The 20041-nt window shown below is 42.7% G+C and overlaps 1 protein-coding gene across 2 annotated transcripts in view; it reads left to right on the plus strand.

Annotated features, from left to right (window-relative positions):
- The window catches only part of LOC106590335 (piezo-type mechanosensitive ion channel component 2), a 156157-nt gene that overhangs the window by 96210 nt on the left and 39906 nt on the right, over nt 1-20041 (plus strand). For both annotated transcript variants that reach the window (XM_082970741.1, XM_082970742.1), the window contains exons 6-12: nt 5062-5386; nt 5797-6010; nt 14550-14718; nt 17917-17952; nt 18162-18279; nt 18722-18912; nt 19587-19935. In XM_082970741.1, the coding sequence (XP_082826867.1) occupies nt 5062-5386; nt 5797-6010; nt 14550-14718; nt 17917-17952; nt 18162-18279; nt 18722-18912; nt 19587-19935 (1402 nt within the window). The remainder of the gene's footprint in view (nt 1-5061; nt 5387-5796; nt 6011-14549; nt 14719-17916; nt 17953-18161; nt 18280-18721; nt 18913-19586; nt 19936-20041) is intronic.

Consider the following 20041-nt stretch of genomic DNA (forward strand, 5'->3'; position numbering starts at 1 on the left):
TAACCTAAAATGTAATTAAACTATAATATTTCATACGGAAAGAAGTATGTTCAATAGGAAAACAATATTAGCAGGTGCGCGTCCTCTTCGTTGCACGTGCACAAACTGATTTCCAACTCTGAGTACCAGCACTAAAACTCATAATTCTTTCTCATTTGGGAAGAAACAAGCCAGAAACCTTGAAAAAGACTGTTGACATCTAGTGGAAACCATCGGAATTGCAATCTGGGAGCTGGATTTGAATATGCCCCTATACTTTGCATTGTAAGAGCATGGGCTCTCAAAAAAAAAGACAATTCTGGTTGGTTTTTCTTTGGATTTTCTCCTAGCATATCTATTGTGTTATAGTCTCATTCATTATTTTAACATTTCTACAAACTTCAAAGTGTTTTCTATCCAATGATACCAATTATATGCATATCCTGGCTTCTGAGCCTGAGTAACAGGCAGTTTACTTTGGGCATGTCAGTCAGACAGGAAGTGGAGAAAATTAGACCCTAGCCTGAAGAAAGAAAATAGAGGTGTAGATAATAGTATGAAATTGATTTGTGAGAATGGTTTATGCCTGTTTGAGTAAAAAGTGTGCTATTTTGCTTTAGGATTATGTGCTCACCAGGCATCAATGAGGTTGTAATCAGAGTATATATTGGAAAGCCTTGGTTGCGTGTGGATGATTGTAGTTGGTCTTATTAGATTTGTCCCGCATGTCCAAAATAACATTTATATCTGTCCCAATAACCAGATGGAATTCAGTCAGTTCTAACAATATGTTGTTCAGAGAATCAAAAAATGTAGGATCATATTAATTTGGAGCATACACATTAATAAAGGCAATTTTCTTTCCATTGTGGATAAATTTAAGGAAAGTGATTCTGCCTTCTTGGTCTGCACCTTTACCCAATATGGTGATTTTGAGTTTCATATATACAGTGCATTTGGAAAGTATTCAGAACCCTTGACTTTTTCCACATTTTGTTACAGTACAGCTCCGAGACAGGATTTTGTCGAGGCAGAGATCTGGGGAAGGGTACCAAAACATTTCTGCATCATTGAAGGTCTCCAAGAACACAGTGGCCTCCATAATTCTTAAATGGAAGAACTTTGGAACCACCAAGACTCTTCCTAGAGCTGGCCGCCCGCCAAACTGAGCTATGGGGGAGAAGGGCCTTGGTGAGGGAGGTGACCAAGAACCCGATGATCACTCTGACAGAGCTCCAGAGTCCCTCTGTGGAGATGGGAGAACCTTCCAGAAGGACAACCATCTCTGCAGCGCTCCACCAATCAGGCCTTTATGGTAGCGTGGCCAGATGGAAGCCACTCCTCAATAAAAGACAATGTAAAACAAATGATGTAATTGTAATCTTTAGTGTTAATAAGCCTATGGATGTAAAACAGGAAAACCGATTGCTAGCAGCTCTGTCTTACCATCTGAGCCAAGCAGGACCACCGGATGTTATTGTTCATAGGAGCCTTAGAAGCCTCAACGTCTGATCTCGTTATTTGTGGCTTTACCAATAGACTAATTTACAGGGAACTGGCTAAACAGCTGAATGGCTCCCAATGCCTTTGGTGTGGTGTTTTCCTTGGGTTTTATATGTGTCATTTGTAAGGTACTAAACTGAGGCTTGTGGTTGGGGATATAGAATTGGATTCGGCCTTTGTGGCTTCACTCGACAGGCCTGCCCACTTCTCGCAATATCCCTTAAGTTTTTCACACGCTTAAAGGCTTAGTGAAAGCAAATACCCTCATTTTTTTGTGGCAAAAGTACAAGGCTTGATAGAAAAGTAATGTAGTGCGTTTATGTAGTAGTATGCAATAGTAGTCTGACAATATTTTTGGTCAGTTGAAAACAGAAGCTGACCAATGACCAACCAAGTATCCAACTAGTCATGAAACTGTACAGTGAACCAGCAGTATGACTAGTCATAATACTGTACAGTGAACTGGCAGTATGTACTAGTTATAATACTGTACAGTGAACCGGCAGTATGACTAGTCATAATACTGTACAGTGAACCGGCAGTATGTACTAGTTATAATACTGTACAGTGAACCGGCAGTATGTACTAGTTATAAGACTGTACAGTGAACAGGCAGTATGTACTAGTTATAATACTGTACAGTGAACCGGCAGTATGTACTAGTTATAATACTGTACAGTGAACCAGCAGTAGACCTACCAGGGGAGGTGCTGACGTCTAGACTGGCTACAATAAACCCCACTGACTCCAGCCACCGCCTCCATCATCTCACAGTGTGTTAGTGATATGGTATGTTTCAGTAGGTGCGGCCTGTGGACAGACTGAGAGCCTGTTTGTGAGAGCCGGGAGGATGATGTGGAATCTGATCCCTCAGGAGGTTCATTAGGGAGCCGTTGGTTATTTCGCTGCCTCCTCTGTTGAGCATTGGGGTTTGAACTCCCAGCTGCAAGCTCCATTGGCGCAGCCACCCGGCGGCCACATGGGAGCAGTTGCCGCGGTTAAATAAACCGGGCTTCATCAAACGCAACTTGTTTGATCAATTACGATATGCCACGGCCGATAGTGAGCAGATTACTGACTTTGGTATTTTCTCTCAGGCTCTAGCGAGAAAGACTTGTTTGTGTTACTCTGTGGAGATTTTGCGATAGGGCGGCGAGTGATCGCACAGAGCGCTCATTCATTGTGGTGGTATAATAAATATAGAGTAGGGGAAATAAGTAGGCAGATTTCATTTTTTTTACCATGTAGGCCCCTTTCAAATAAACAAGTGATTAGGCTACACTAATGTTTTTTTATTTCAGTTCTGTAATTGCTGAGTGCAGTGTAGATATTAAATCAGAGTGTGCTGTTGAAAGGATCAACCTGGTTTAGATATGGTTTAACCATGGTCCAGGTTGAGGTTCCCACCACAGCAACAGTGACTGAACAAGGGTCTCGAGTTCTCAACCGAATCCCCAAAGAGTCTTTCATCTCACACGTTGGACTATTATGTGTCTATATGAACCATGAGAGAATAATGTTTTTAGGAAATTATGCCAATTCATCTCAGATGACCACATGTACCCATGTGACAACACTTTTTTTCTGAAGAACAGTTTAGTTTTTTAGCAATAGTTAGCTTTTTCTGTGTTCAGAAATGGGAGCTTTTTATCTAATTAGTGATGTCTGTTTCTGAAGCAAAACCTTTCTTAGTTTTTCCTTCAAATTGTATTTATTGTGATAAATATCAAACATTGAACTATTCCAATCCGGGGCCCTTTGAATTTCCTTTTTTGTGGTAACGTACCATTGTTGGCCATTTTGCCAATCCAGAAATAACATGTCTATGCCCAGAAGCCTTCATATTGCTTTTGTTTCCCTTCCGGACGAGCATAATTGGATTTCCTCATAGTTATGGCTTCTTTTTATTGTTTATTTGGAGTGATACATTGGACAGTGACCCTATGATTAATTCCTCTAGATGTAGCTATTAAAGCCTGCTGTATAAATGAAATAATTGTTATGACTTGAGTGCATATCACACGTATTTCGTTAGAACAATATCCACAATGTTACTTGATACATCTTTTGTGCAAAGTATGTAAAAGAACAGATGCGTTCAATTTCAAACTCCATCACCGTTTCATTTTATACCACTGCTTTAGTTTTTTTAAATGTTGTAAAATGTTGCTTCTTGTGACATGAATGGTATACGTTTGTCCATTGTCTGCTACCATGTGGTCATTTCCAGTGTTGAAAAGTATCCTAAAACATATGTATTTATATAAGTAGGCTAGGTATAATTACGGTGTAAATACACATTGTTACAAAGTCACAAACAGGTAGGCCTATAACAGTTGTAACTACTATGTAACTAACATGTAGATTTTTTAAACACTTTATCTAAAGTGTTCCTAAATGTCCTTGTGTCTAAACTGAATTAACAACGGACATTTGCGAAGTACATGAAGTACATGAAGTACATGATGGAAACAGGTTAACCGATGTTGAGCGTCTAGCACAGTACGGAGTCAGCTAGTCTGACTGCTGCTTTTGAGGTGAAGCCCACATTCTGTCTCGTCTCCAGCGTCCCACACCTAATCTAATTTCTCTTAATGCTCATCCATCCTGTTATGTCCCAGTAGATTCATTTATGTTCCCCTAACCTCGTTAGGAGAGCCTTTCGCCTAACGCATGTCACTTTATAATCTAATGCACAGACAAACAGGCTAATAATTAGTCTTTATGTACATTTCAAATGCACCTGTTGACATATATATTATTTATAAATGAAAGAAGGAGAGCAACATCTATAATATAGTACAGAAGATACCAGCAATGACGCAAGGTTAACATCTATTATTTTCCTGGGATTTATGTTATGAATACACATAACAATCTGTTTAGCTTTTTCCCTTTGTTACCTTCACCATATGGCCTGCTATGAACCAATGTTATTTTCTGACCTTTATGAGACGTACACTATAGCTCATGGCTAATGTAAACCAGAATGCTAGCTAACCATTTGCAATCCTTATGCCTTTTTCCTGGTTTGCATGACAGCAGTCTTCTAATAGCCAACAGTATAATTGCTATTTAAATCAAAACACGCACTGGCTGATGTTTAGTGAAAAGTGCAGGTTTGCTGAATTGGAGGCCGTCGTTAGACTTGTTGAGTCGTTTGATGCCTTAAAAAGAGACAGCTAGTTAAAATGGTTGGAGTACGGTCCTGCTGTATGTCACTGTCAAACAGACCTGTAATCTCTCCTCTAACCCCTCTCATTAATCATTCAAATGGGACGTAACTCCTCGGACCCTCCTTAAAACCTCTATCAGCAGCTTCACTGCAACATGGTTCTGCATCAAATGCTTGACAGGGTTTTTAGCTCAGCTCTGTTGTCTCTACACCGAAACACTCAAAGTATCAGACATATTGGCAATACAATGACTTCATCCAATACTATGTCTTCACAATCTATTGGATTGATGTCTCTCAGCAAAGCAGGGCTACTCAGCAAAGCCGTTTCTACTCAGTGGAGCAGGGTGTACAGGAGATTCATTTCTGTGTTGATACTCATTGTATTCATCTTCTTTCCCCAGGAAAAGAAGGAAGACGAGGAGGAGGAAGAAGAGGAGGAGGAGGAGAAAAGGGAGGAGGAGGAGGAGAAAAGGGAGGAGGTGGAGTTGGAGGAGGACGACCTGGTATTCGAGGAGGACTTTGAACACGGGGATGGAGAGATGACCGGGGACGAGGTGGAGGAGACAGGAGAGGGGGAAGAAGGGGAAGGTGAAGAAGAGGAGGAGAGCACCAAGATGATGATCCTTCGTCAGATAGCGGCGGTGGCGTCCAAAGTCAAGGAGATCATTGGGAATCTTATTACCACTGCAGGGAAAGTAGTGGTCACCATATTACTGGGCCTTACAGGTAAGTGCCCTCACTCAAACGAATGACTGACCATCCCAAACGTATCAACAGAGCAGTGCAGTTACTCAATTTCTAATTTGCTTGAATTGACTTGAATGAATCATTGATTGAACTTAATGACATTTTACCTAGAAACATTCAGTATTCAATATTAAACATTTGCATGAGACAATACACACATTAATGGTTAGGATGAACCTTGTTTCCCAAAGCCTTACTGAATGTAAAACTTCCTTACCTAGAATGGTGCCATATTTTTCATTCTCTGGTGTGAAATGTAAAAATCAGAGATGCGATCGGACAACAACGTAAAGTCAATACTAGGAAATACAATGCAAACGGCTCCATCCAGTCTCACTGGTGATGTTCTATCAGCCACTATGTCCCCCTCTGCTTCTGTGCTGTTCCAGGCATCATGCTGCCCTCCCTGACCTCTGCGGTGTACTTCTTCACCTTCCTGGGCCTGTGTACCTGGTGGTCCTTCTGTCGGACCTTCCACCCGCTCATCTTCAGCTGTCTGTGTGTCCTCATGGCCATCTTCAGTGCTGGACACCTGGTGGTTCTCTACCTCTACCAGTTCCAGCTCTTCCAGGAGCTCATCCCACCCGGGGACAGCTACGCCAGGTGAGAAAGTGTGCTGTGGGTGCGTGTGCATGTGTTTTTTCAGGGGAGGCGTGGCTCAGTTGGAAGAGCGTGGCACTTGCAATGCCAAGGCTGTGGGTTCAATTCCCATGGGGGACCAATGTGAAAAAGTATGTCAAATGTATGCACTCACTACTGTGAGTAAACCTAAAGAGAGTGTCTACTAAAACATAATGTGAAATGTTTTCATGTAGTTTCAATACATCACCTTTCGTTGAAATCTAAAGGCAACCCACGTACATCATTCAAAAAAGTAACACATTGGACATCTGTATACTGGATGATTTTGAATCACAGCAAATCCGCATAACATCTTCGTGTGTAATCACTTAGCTGCAAAGGAACACTGAGGCTCTGACTGTGACCAATAAGATTACCCCTCAAAAAATTGTCTTGGGGATAAAAATACCCCAAAATAAAATCAAGAAATCCAAGTCTCAAGGACTGAGCCGATTGCATTTGTCAGAGTAGGTGTCAAGTGTCCGTCCGTTGGCTTTGGTCGTATCCGGCGTCACAGCGGGTAAGTTACAATCCGACCATGAAAGCAATGGTATTTCTTGTGGAAGAGATTACTTGTGTCAAGTTGAAAGGGTGAAGAATTATCTCTCCCTCCCTCTCTCTCGCTCGCTCTCTCTTTTCTCTCCCCTCTATCTTTCTCTCTATCAAATAAAAGAAAGGGAGAGGAATTCCTATGAAAAGCAGCACTGGGAGTTGTCAGTGGACGGTGCACCTTTAAGATTAAAGGGCCCTCTGATAAAACATGTGCATCGTCTGCCTCTTCGCTCCAGACAACACACAACAATGTGTTTGACATCTGCTGGAGGCTGTAGATCATGGTGTATTTCATCTGGCCCCGGCATCAGACACTCAGGCCCGCTCCACCCGCCAACAACTTTACGGAGGATTTTTGAACGGGAATAGCAGTTGGGATGTTGTCATGCCATGGGAGTTTTGTGTTTTGTGTTTAAAGGAGTGGAGTTGAACTTGGTATTGACCCAAGACGTTATGTAATGTATTTGGAAGTATTTGGGCTTAACTTATAGAGAAGTAAATGAAGGTTGTCAAGGAATGATATAATATACTCAGTGGTATCTCTTGTTGTTTTTTATCTTTAAACAGGCTATTGCCCCTGGGTCTGGGGTGCTCCTGAGCCAAAAGGTATTCCCTAAATAACTACGGATTTGTGGTTTCATGAGTTAAGAAATAGACTAATATTACAGTACCTTCAGAAAGTATTCACAGCCGTTGACTTTTTCCATATTTTGCTGTGTTATAGCCTGAATTTAAAATTGATTAAATTGAGATTTTTTGGTCACTGGCCTACACACAATACCCCATAATGTCAAAGAGGAATTAATTAAATTAATTAAAAATGAAAAGCTGAAATGTCCTGAGTCAATAAGTAATCAACCCCCTTGTTATGGCAAGCCTAAATAAGTAGTCATGTTATGGGTATGCTTGTAATCATTAAGGACTGGGGAGATTTTCAGGATAAAAATAAACTAAATGCAGCTAAGCACAGGCAAAATCCTAGAGGAAACCTGGTTCAGTCTGCTTTCCACCAAACATTGGGAAATTAATTCACCTTTCAGCAGGACAATAACGTAAAACACAAGGCCAAATCTACACTGGAATTGCTTACCAAGAAGACAGGGACTGTTCCTGAGTAGCCATGTTAGTTTTAAATATGCTTGAAAATATATGGCAAAACCTGACAAATCATCATCTAGCAATGATCAACAACCAATTTTACAGTGTTTTAAGAGTTACAGTTTTGACTTAAAATCTATGGCAGGACCAGAAAATGGTTGTCTAACAATGATCAACAACCAATTTGACAGAGCTTTTTTTAAGAATAATGCGCAAATGTTGCACAATCCAGGTATGGAAAGCTCTTAGAGACTTGCCCAGAAAGACTCACAGGTGTAATCGCAGCCAAAGGTGATTCTAACATGTTTTGACTTACAGGGTTGAATACTTATGTACAGTTGAAGTCAGAAGTTTACATACACCTTAGCCAAATACATATAAACTCAGTTTTTCACAATTCCTGACATTTAATCCTAGTAAAAATTCCCTGTCTAAGGTCAGTTAGGATCACCACTTTATTTTAAGAATGTGACATGTCAGAATAATAGTAGAGAATGATTTCTTTCAGCTTTTATTTCTTTCATCACATTCCCAGTAGGTCAGAAGTTTACATAAACTCAATTAGTATTTGGTAGCATTGCCTTTAAATTGTTTAACTTGGGTCAAACGTTTCGGGTAGCCTTCCACAAGCTTCCCACAATAAATTGGGTGAATCTTACATTTTACATTACATTTACGTCATTTAGCAGACGCTTTTATCCAGAGCGACTTACAAATTGGTTCATTCACCTTATGATATCCCATTCCTCCTGACAGAGCTGGTGTAACTGAGTCAGGTTTGTAGACCTCCTTGCTCGCATATGCTTTTTCAGTTCTGCCCACAAATTTTCTATGGGATTGAGGTCAGGGCTTTGTGATGGCCACTCCAATACCATGACTTTGTTGTCCTTAAGCCATTTTGCCACAACTTTGGAGGTATGCTTGGGGTCATTGTCCATTTGGAAAACCCATTTGCGACCAAGCTTTAACTTCCTGACTGATGCCTTGAGATGTTGCTTCAATATATCCCCATAATTTTCCTCCCTCATGATGCCATCTATTTTGTGAAGTGCACCAGTCCCTCCTGCAGCAAAGCACCCCCACAACATGATGCTGCCACCCCTGTGCTTCATATACATGATTGTGTCATTCTGTAGCCGGGCTGTAAAGTTTGTGCTGGCAGCATTCTTAGGTTAAGTTCTTAAATCTGAAAAGTTATTGTACGATGACAGGGGCGCAACTTTCACTGGGTACGGGGGGGGGTGGGGGGGGGGGGGACGACATGCCCCCCCCCTCCCACATTAGGCCCTGCAGTTCCATAAACTCAGAATACCTCTACCCTAGATAAGTACACACACTTCAACCCCCCCTCCCCCAACACACACACACACACACAGTCTGTGACCCATACTGTACACACACACAATCCCACCCACTCTGTGACCCAGGGCATCTAGAGTAGTCCCCCCTCCCCACACACACACTGCACTCACACACTCTGACCTGGTACATTCCCCAAGCCACCCACTCCCATTTCAACCTAGGTCAAGGGCATCTAGACAAGTAGTGTGTGTCCCCCCCACCCTCACACACACACACACACACACACTCCCCCAGCCACCCTGTGACCCAGTCTGGTGCATCTGGCCCCTCCATCCATCCAGCCCCTATCAGGGCCCAGAGAGAACCAGACCAGAGAGAGGTGGCACCGGCCGGCCCAGCTCCGGCTCCCCTCCGCTCCACAGACCCAGGTGGTTCTCATTACACCAGACAATTCTTGGCCCGTTCAGAAATTACACAGCTGGTTTCAGGGAACTCAACACGAATTGTGGGAGCGAACGAGAGAGGGAGAAAAAATCTAAGCTGACTGGTTCAAAGAGAGAGAGACAGAGAGACAGAGAGAGACAGAGAGAGAAGTGAGCCCCTAAGTAAAGTAGATGCAATTTATCTAAATGAGGGCATGATCAGACTCTTTTTAGATGGAGAACACTGTAACAATGCTTGAACTACACCTACAGGCAGCCCTGGGGAGGGCTGGTCAATATAGTGTTTCTGTTGCTTGGTGCCAGTAACATTGCTTTAGAAAGGCCTTAGTGAAGGATACAGGACTAATTGCTGAAAGCGCTCGTTCACCCTGAAATGTGCCCCCCAACTAGTTGGCCAAATCTGTAACTGATGACAGAACACAAACACCTTACAAACCAGTTGTCAGAGAACTCCTTGTGTGTGTCTGTGTGCGTTCATGTGGTGGGGAGTGGTTCTGTATTTGGAGTTTGCTGTAACGCTGTATATTATTGTCCTTTATACAACGGGTGGGTCTAATCCTGAATGCTGATTGGTTGAAACCGCATTCCAGCCGGTGTCTATTCCACAAGTTACCACCGGCTAAATCTATGACGTTAAAATGCCTATTTACTCTGTTCCATCTGACAGCGCAATGGACTGTCTCATCAGCTCAGCCAGGCAATTTATACGCTTAATCTCTACTATACTGTACAAAGCATCTAGCATCGGAGAGACAGACAGCAAGGTTTATTCAAATCTCCGCTGTTGAAAACGAAATGTTATACTAAAAGAAACGGGAGATACAGAACAAAAAGACTGAACGACTGGGTCGCGTCTATGGCAACCGAACAAATAGAACAAACGACCAGCCAGCTTGGGTAGCAACCCTAACCCTAGATTTCTGTCGTGACTATATCTTGTGGAAGGGTGAGATAATATTAATGCATTTATCAAAATAACTTTTTTAATGAAATATGTAAATCATTATTTGAATATGTTGGTAACTGTAACGGCCGTCGTATGAAGTGGACCAAGGCGCAGCGGGTTGAGTGCTCATTTTAAACTTTTATTGAACACTAAATAAACAAAACAAGAAACCGAACGAACGGTAATGCAGGCTACACACAGCAGTGCAAAAACAACTTCCCACAAATCCCATGACAAAAACACCCCTCTTAAATAAGACCTTCAATTAGAAGCAATGAAGAGCAGCTGCTTCCAATTGAAGGTCAACCCCATCAACTAAACATAGAAATAGAAAGACTAGACTAGAACATAGAAATATACTAACAGAACATTAACCCCGGAACACTCTAAACAAACACCCCTCTACATAAACACATATCCCAACAAACCCCGAAACACATAAAACAAACACCCCCTGCCACGTCCTGACCAAACTACAATAACAAATAACCCCTTTACTGGTCAGAACGTGACAGTAACCCGTTGTATAAAAGTGATAATGCCCTCGAAGCCGGTGTTTGGAGGATATATCGGCATGGTTTGCCGGCCCGAGACTTCTCAGGCATTATCAGTTAAGTGGAGACTGCTGACTGCTGGGTAACGAGGTGTGTGTGTGTGTGTGTGTGTGTGTGTGTGTGTGTGTGTGTGTGTGTGTGTGTGTGTGTGTGTGTGTGTGTGAGTGACGGGAGGGGTATTCTGTGACATAACAGTACAAATAAACACAATGGGATCGACCTTCAAGAACGTCTTGCTTTAATGTGTCGAACGTTAGCACCCCATTCGCTCTCTCAAAATCACCAGGAACGACATTACATTTCATGCTAACTCCTAAAAAAGCATTTTCAAATGGGACTGTATTATGTGAAAGACTTAAGACACAGAACTGAAACATAATTCTCCTTGTTTCTTCTTGGAAGTACAGTGAAAGAAGAAGCAAAGGGATGAGAAATAAAGAAGTAGGGTTGGGATCTTTCTCTATACGTCTGCACTCGTTTCTTTAATGAAACCCAGTATTCTACCAAAAGTATTTGCTTGCCTATTCAGACCATTTTGCTGAATCGGAGTTAGTCTGTGAGACAAAGGCCCAGGAGTTAGTCTGTGAGACAAAAGGCACAGGAGTTAGTCTGTGAGACAAAGGCCCAAAATATTCCCCAAATTGGGACGCTGCCCACCACTAATAGCTACAGTACTGGGCTGATTCTGTGCAGAGCTGTATTGCCAATGGGCTAAAACAAAGAACCCTCTGACATTCAAACAGTCACAATCACTACCAGCTTTGTAATTTAACATTTGCGGTTGAGGATACTGTTTTGGTTACTACCAGAGCTCTAGCCGAAATATGTGTGCTTTTCAATTTAGACCCAAACTGCGGAATAAAAACTACTTGAAAGTAGCCCATAAAATGCCAAATGTTTTTTTTTCTATAAGTGCTTATCACAGCGTCAGCGCAAGAATGGGTGTATCAATGACTCAGGCATCTGTGTGTGTTCCTGTTGTGTATCCAATCGGTGTCGTTTGCATGTAGCGGTGCTTATGACTCCACAAATGACATATTTGATCTCCTGCAATCCCTGTTGTAGATTAGTTCTTATTTCTGAACCACGTTCACCGTCTATCTTCCTTGGGAAACCATGACAATCCACGGCAGATTAGAATGACCCACACAGTGCCCTGTGGCATTTGATTCCTCGTTTCCTATCTCCTCACCTCCTCCCCTCTGACCTCCTCCAATGTGTTTTGAGAAGGAGGCGAGGAGAGAGGACACGAGGAATCAAATAAGTACTATTGACATTCACCCTATGCCACTTGATTGAAGACACACCAGTAGTCAGTGGTTAGCTTTCCCCAGCTGTGGCAGCAGTGCTTGGGTATGAAAGCATCTGGTTTGGAGGCTGGCTATGCCAAGGCAGAGGATATAACACATTTATTCCTTTGGACAGTTGAAAAGAGCCACGCACCCAAACCCATCGTGTTACTAAGTGTGTTCTAGGTTCTATTTGTTATTAATAAAAGCTGCAGTTTTAGAATGTTTGTGCACCTCAAGTCTCATAGGCCGACCTACTCCTAACAGGACATGACGGCCGTGATCCCAAAGAAAACTATTCTGGTTGATTATAGCGGCGTGATATAAATCCAAAATGAAAGACTGCTGGAGTGACTATTGTGCACTTTGGCATCTCTCCCTCTCTTTTCTCTCTTTCTGTCCTCCCTTTCTTTCCTTTACCCGAGAGACATCTGTTGTTGTTTTGCTCACCGACTGCCTTCTTTAGTGTTATTAAAACAGGAGAGAGAGAGAGAGAGAGAGAGAGAGAGAGAGAGAGAGAGAGAGAGAGAGAGAGAGAGAGAGAGAGAGAGAGAGAGAGAGAGAGAGGAGAGAGAGAGAGAGAGAGAGAGGAGAGAGGAGAGAGAGAGAGGAGAGAAGGAGAGAGAGAGAGAGAGAGGGAGAGAGAGAGAGAGAGAGGAGGAGAGAGAGAGGAGAGGGAGAGAGAGAGGAGAGAGAGAGAGAGGACCATAACCATGTTACTGCTGGTGTAAATTGAAAGTGTTTCTGAGAATACTGAGATGTTAGGCCAGGGCTTTGTGGGTTGTGTGGTTCCGGAGACATGCTTGAAGCAGTTGCAGTTGTTTATACCAGTGACTTTGTCTTGGTGGGTACCCAGCACCGGGCTGCAGCCCATACTCTCTACATTCACTATCTCATTGAAAATACACAGCATTATAGAAACATAACCAACAATGCAGTTTAAAAAATAAGAATAATAAATAAAAGTAACAAGTAACTAAAGAGCAGCAGTAAAATAACTATAGCGAGACTATATACAGGGGGTACCAGTACAGAGTCAATGTGCAGGGGCACCGGTTAGTTGAGGTAATATGTACATGTAGGTAGAGTTATTAAAGTGACTATGCATAGATGAAAACAACAGAGAGTAGCAGAGGTGTAAAAGTGGGGGAGAGGGGCAATGCAAATATTCTGGGTAGCAATTTGATTAGATGTTCAGGAGTCTTATGGCTTGTGGTTAGAAGCTGTTTAGAAGCCTCTTGTACCTAGACTTGGCGCTCCGGTACCGCTTGCCATGCTGTAGCAGAGAGAACAGTCTATGACTAGGGTGGCTGGAGTCTTTGACAATTTTTAGGGCCTTACTCTGACACCGCCTGGTATAGAGGTCCTGGATGGCAGGAAGCCTGACCCCAGTGATATACTGGGCCATTCGCATCACCTCTGTAGTGCCTTGCGGTCGGAGGCCGAGCAGTTGCCATACCAGGCAGTGATGCAACCAGTCAGGATGCTCTCGATGGTGCAGCTGTAGAACCTTTTGAGGATCTTTTCAGTCTCTTGAGGGGGAATAGGTTTGTTGTGCCCTCTTCACGATTGTCTTGGTGTGCTTGGACCATGGTAGTTTGTTGGTGATGTGGACACCAAGGAACTTGAAGCTCTCAACCTGCTCCACTGCAGCCCCGTCGATGAGAATGGGGGCGTGCTCGGTCCTCTTTTTCATGTAGTCCACAATCATCTCCTTTGTCTTGATCATGTTGAGGGAGAGGTTGATGTCACACTGTCCCACGGTCTTTCAAGTCTTGTCCATGTAAAAAGTGTGTGTTTGATCATTTCCGGTATGTGAGTATATGACTTGGGAGAACTAATCAAATGTACTGTCTGGTTATGCTACTGATCAGGGTTACCATTCCAGAGAGTGCTGTACCAGTAGAAGTTCGTTTTTTTACATGTAGCCAACTGCCAAGATGCAGAGGGGGGTAATTGTAATTAAAGAGGGAATAAAAGTAATGGAGGTGTTTCATTCTGTAATATCCTCTGTGCTACTGCTGACTGCTGCTATTCTCTAATTCTCAGAATCCCTTCCAAAAGTATTTGCTTGCCTATTCAGTATATAATATGCATTCTGGTTATTTCTCTCTCTCTCTCTCTGTATCTCTCTCTCTCTCTCGCTTTCTCTCTCAGCTCTACATGGGGAATGGCATGTCAATAGAATGTGGCTGGATTGTTCTTAGATTTTTAAGAGCACTTCAAGATCAACATCACTGCACAACTGTGCAAGAAATAATACTCTACCCACCCTGCCTTTCTCCCCCTCTCCATCCCCCCGTCCCTCCCTCCCTCTCACCTTCCTCCCTCCACCAGTCTGTTTGGCATCTCGTCGGTGGTACAGACTGACTGTTCCTACACCTGGATGTTCCGGGTCAACCCGGCGCTGGCCTGGTACCACTATGTCAACCCCATCATGCTGCTGGTACTCTACTACACCCTGGCCACGCTCATACGCCTTTGGCTCCAGGACCCCACAGACATGGTGAGTTAAAGTTATTGTAACACGGTGGCCATATTGGGGCAGGGCCCCGGAGGTACATGGTGAATTAACTTTACGGTAACACTGACGCCATTTTTGTTCAGGGCCCTGTGGTACACTGTGCACTCCATTACAGAACCCACAATGCTCCAACATGGTGGCTGTCTAACTGTATAGGGTCTACTGTAAAAACACTACCATTTTGGTAGTGTAGCAGTGTTGAACTGTATTTTTATTATTGAAAGGGGTATTTTAATTTGTGGTTCAAAACATGGGCGTATCCATATTTACTGAATGAGTCACTCATTCAGCATGCGTCAAACTAAATTGACACAGAGGAAACCTGCATATTCTTCCTCACATCCACAGTTCTTGGAAATGGTTGGATCTTACGAAGCTGTGGAGGATGACTCACTACACAGATGAGAGACATGTACACAGACATCCTGACTATGTACAGTAGTTATATTACACACACCTGTACTGTAGAAATATTACACACACCTGTACTGTAGTAATATTACACAAACCTGTACTGTACTGTAGTAATATTACACACACCTGTACTGTACTGTAGTAATATTACACACACCTGTACTGTAGTAATATTACACACACCTGTACTGTACTGTAGTAATATTACACACACCTGTACTGTAGTAATATTACACACAACTGGACTGTAGTAATATTACACACAACTGTACTGTACTGTAGTAATATTACACACACCTGTACTGTAGTAATATTACACACAACTGGACTGTAGTAATATTATACACACCTGTACTGTAGTACTTTTACACACACCTGTACTGTACTGTAGTAATATTACACACACCTGTACTATACTGTAGTAATATTATACACACCTGTACTGTAGTACTTTTACACACACCTGTACTGTACTGTAGTAATATTACACACACCTGTACTGTACTGTAGTAATATTACACACACCTGTACTGTACTGTAGTAATATTACACACACCTGTACTGTACTGTAACAATATTGCACACACCTGTACTGTAGTAATATTACACACACCTGTACTGTACTGTAGTAATATTACACACACCTGTACTGTAATAATATTACACACAACTGTACTGTAGTGATATTACACACACCTGTACTGTACTGTAGTAATATTACACACCCCTGTACTGTACTATAGTAATATTACACACACCTGTACAGTACTGTATTAATATTACACACACCTGTACTGTACTGTAGTAATATTACACACAACTGTACTGTACTGTCGTAATATTACACACCCCTGTACTGTACTGTAGTAATATTACAAAAAACCTGTACTGTACTGTAGTAATATTACACACACCTGTACTGTAGTAATATTACACACCCCTGTACTGTACTATAGTAATATTACACACACCTGTACAGTACTGTATTAATATTACACACACCTGTACTGTACTGTAGTAATATTACACACACCTGTACTGTACTGTACTGTAGTAATATTACACACCCCTGTACTGTCGTAATACTACACACCCCTGTACTGTACTGTAGTAATATTACACAAAACCTGTACTGTACTGTAGTAATATTATACACACCTGTACTGTACTGCTGTAATATTACACACACCTGTACTGTACTGCTGTAATATTATACACACCTGTACTGTACTATAGTAATATTACACACACCTGTACTGTAGTAATATTACACACACCTGTACTGTACTGTAGTAATATTACACACACCTGTACTGTAGTAATATTACACACACCTGTACTGTACAGTACTGTAGTAATATTACCCACACCTGTACTGTACTGAAGTAATATTACACACACCTGTACTGTAGTAATATTACACACACCTGTACTGTAGTAATATTGCACACACCTGTACTGTACTGCTGTAATATTATACACACCTGTACTGTACTATAGTAATATTACACACACCTGTACAGTACTGTATTAATATTACACACACCTGTACTGTACTGTAGTAATATTACACACAACTGTACTGTACTGTCGTAATATTACACACCCCTGTACTGTACTGTAGTAATATTACACAAAACCTGTACTGTACTGTAGTAATATTACACACACCTGTACTGTAGTAATATTACACACCCCTGTACTGTACTATAGTAATATTACACACACCTGTACAGTACTGTATTAATATTACACACACCTGTACTGTACTGTAGTAATATTACACACACCTGTACTGTACTGTACTGTAGTAATATTACACACCCCTGTACTGTCGTAATACTACACACCCCTGTACTGTACTGTAGTAATATTACACAAAACCTGTACTGTACTGTAGTAATATTATACACACCTGTACTGTACTGCTGTAATATTACACACACCTGTACTGTACTGCTGTAATATTATACACACCTGTACTGTACTATAGTAATATTACACACACCTGTACTGTAGTAATATTACACACACCTGTACTGTACTGTAGTAATATTACACACACCTGTACTGTAGTAATATTACACACACCTGTACTGTACAGTACTGTAGTAATATTACCCACACCTGTACTGTACTGAAGTAATATTACACACACCTGTACTGTAGTAATATTACACACACCTGTACTGTAGTAATATTGCACACACCTGTACTGTACTGCTGTAATATTATACACACCTGTACTGTACTATAGTAATATTACACACACATGTACTGTAGTGTAGTAATATTACACACACCTGTACTGTAGTAATATTACACACCTGTACTGTACAGTACTGTAGTAATATTACCCACACCTGTACTGTACTGTAGTAATATTACACACAACTGTACTGTACTGTAGTAATATTACACACACCTGTACTGTAGTAATATTACACACACCTGTACTGTACAGTACTGTAGTAATATTACCCACACCTGTACTGTACTGTAGTAATATTACACACACCTGTACTGTACTGTAGTAATATTACACACACCTGTACTGTAGTAATATTACCCACACCTGTACTGTACTGTAGTAATATTACACACACCTGTACTGTAGTGTACTATATTCTTTCATGGCCCTACAATGTCCTGTAATGTCCATGTGTAAGGTGATGTGAGTGCCAGTACTGTCACTGGTCATGTGTTTGTAAGCAAACATTGAGGATCACATGAAGGCAGTCTTAATTCCATTTTATTTTTTTCTAGCTTATTTCCACCCGAGATGGAGTCAGCACATCTGAGGTTAGTAGGCTATTCCTTTCTATATGTTGTAACTTGTAACATGATGCAACATTTATTACCTCGTTTTGAGAGTTTTTCAGACGTCACTTATCCAACAAATATCAAATAAATAAAAGCTATTGGACAAGCAAAAACAATGATGATAACGCATACATAAACTTACTCACGCTATTCTGAATCTCCCCGCTAAGTGCGTTTTTCTACCCCAGGTGTTGATAGTAACCTCCAACGGGTCTCGTCCGGACTATGTCCCCACCAGCGGGCCGCTGGGACTGGACCAGTACTCCACACCGCAGTACAAACCAGACCAACCAGGGCCAGACCTGGGTTAGTATCACCCACATACTGGGAATAACACAGGTTGGCATTTATTGCCATGACTTTTGCTCTGGAGGCAGCAATGCAGAGTGGTCACTAGCTGCCAGCCACAGCCACGAAGTCATCAAACCTGGCCCTATCCTTAACCCTAACCGTAACCACACTGGTAACCCTAATGCCTTACCCTAATCCTGAAATGAAGACCAAAAAATTAAAAGCTGGCTCATCTAGCGGTAGTTGCTCAGTTCGGCCTTCCACCGTCAACCTGCCACACACACGCACAACTCGTGTTGGAAAACAGCAGCGCTGGAAAATAGGAAAATCACAAGGAGTGTGAAAAAGAGGAGGCTTTGCTTCTCAAGGCTGACAGCAACTATTAGAGGATGATTCACATCTGGTTCTTGAGATGCTGACAGCTCTCTCCCTCCTTCCTCCCTTTCCACCCCTCCAGCAGAGAGAAAGGACAGCAGTGTGTATGAGGTGGCGGGGGTGCGTGGCGAGGGTTCGGAAGAAGAGACGGCGGGAGGGGCGATGGCGACTGCGCCAGAGGAGGAGGGGGGATCGCCACGAGCAAACGCCGCGGTAACGACCTTCAGGTTCATCATGAAGCAAAGCTACATCTGTGCTCTCATCGCAATGATGGTGAGTCGTATGTGTGTGTGTCCGTTGTGTCTGTCAGAAGAGCAAGGAACAGTCTGCCTTTTCAGTCCCAGACGACGGCGGGGGCTTCAGGATACACACACACACACACACAGCCTCCCGGTGGCCAATCTAGTCATTAGTGGTGACAGCTTAAAGCCAGCCCCTGTGGACCCTGGGTAATGTGTTCCATGTAGTTTCCCAAGCTGATATAGGACTTCAGAGAGCAGGGGCCGGGGTAGGGCTGGGGGGTGCTCCTATTGTTTTACCTTATACGCAGCAGAATAGATGTTCTTTCGCCATTGGTAGTTAGTTAGTGGAGCCCTGCTGAGGTCCCTGGAAGGTTGAAAGGCGGTGGTGGGGGTGGATGTGTAGAAGGCTTCCCTCTCTCTAGAAACAACTCTGCACTCTGTTTTTCATATGTCTCAGATCACTTCATTTGATCTGCTGGTTAAAGGATATTGAGTAACCAGTTTATGCCACTGGCTGATCTCGCTAAAGTGATTCCTTTAGTAACACCAGTGACACCAATGATATGTGATGCTTAACTATTATTCACAGTGTCAGTTCCTAATGTGAGTGGCTTGATGATCTAGCGTTCTCTCTCTCTCTCTCTCTCTCTCTCTCTCTCTCTCTCTCCTCCCTCCCCATCTCCCCTTCCCTCCCTCCCTCCCCAGGCGTGGAGTATCACCTACGTGAGTTGGCTGACCTTTGTGTTCCTCATCTGGTCGTGCACGCTGTGGATGGTGCGTGACCGACGCAAGTACGCCATGATCACGTCCCCCTTCATGGTGTTCTATGGGAACCTGTTGATCATCCTACAGTACATCTGGAGCTTCGAGATCCTCCACCCCGTGCCTGGGCTCTTCTTAAAGAAAGAGGTGCCCTTCCGGGAACTGGGCTCCAAGATGCTGTGTCTGCTGAGTTTCTGGCTGCTGCTGAGACAGGCGTTAACAGAGAGGAAGGAGAGCCAGAGTGAAGAGGAGGTGCTGTTGGACATCAGGGTCATCCATGCCCACAAGAACGGTGAGTCTGTCAGTTAGTCAGTCTGTCAGTCCATCTGTTCGTCTGTCCGTCTGTTTGTTGGTCTATCAGTCAGTCAGTCGTTCTGTCTGTCTGTCCGTCTGTTCGT

This window comes from Salmo salar, chromosome 29 (genome assembly GCF_965601325.2).
Source record: "Salmo salar chromosome 29, fSalSal1, whole genome shotgun sequence".
In the NCBI taxonomy this organism is placed as follows: Eukaryota; Metazoa; Chordata; class Actinopteri; order Salmoniformes; family Salmonidae; genus Salmo; species Salmo salar.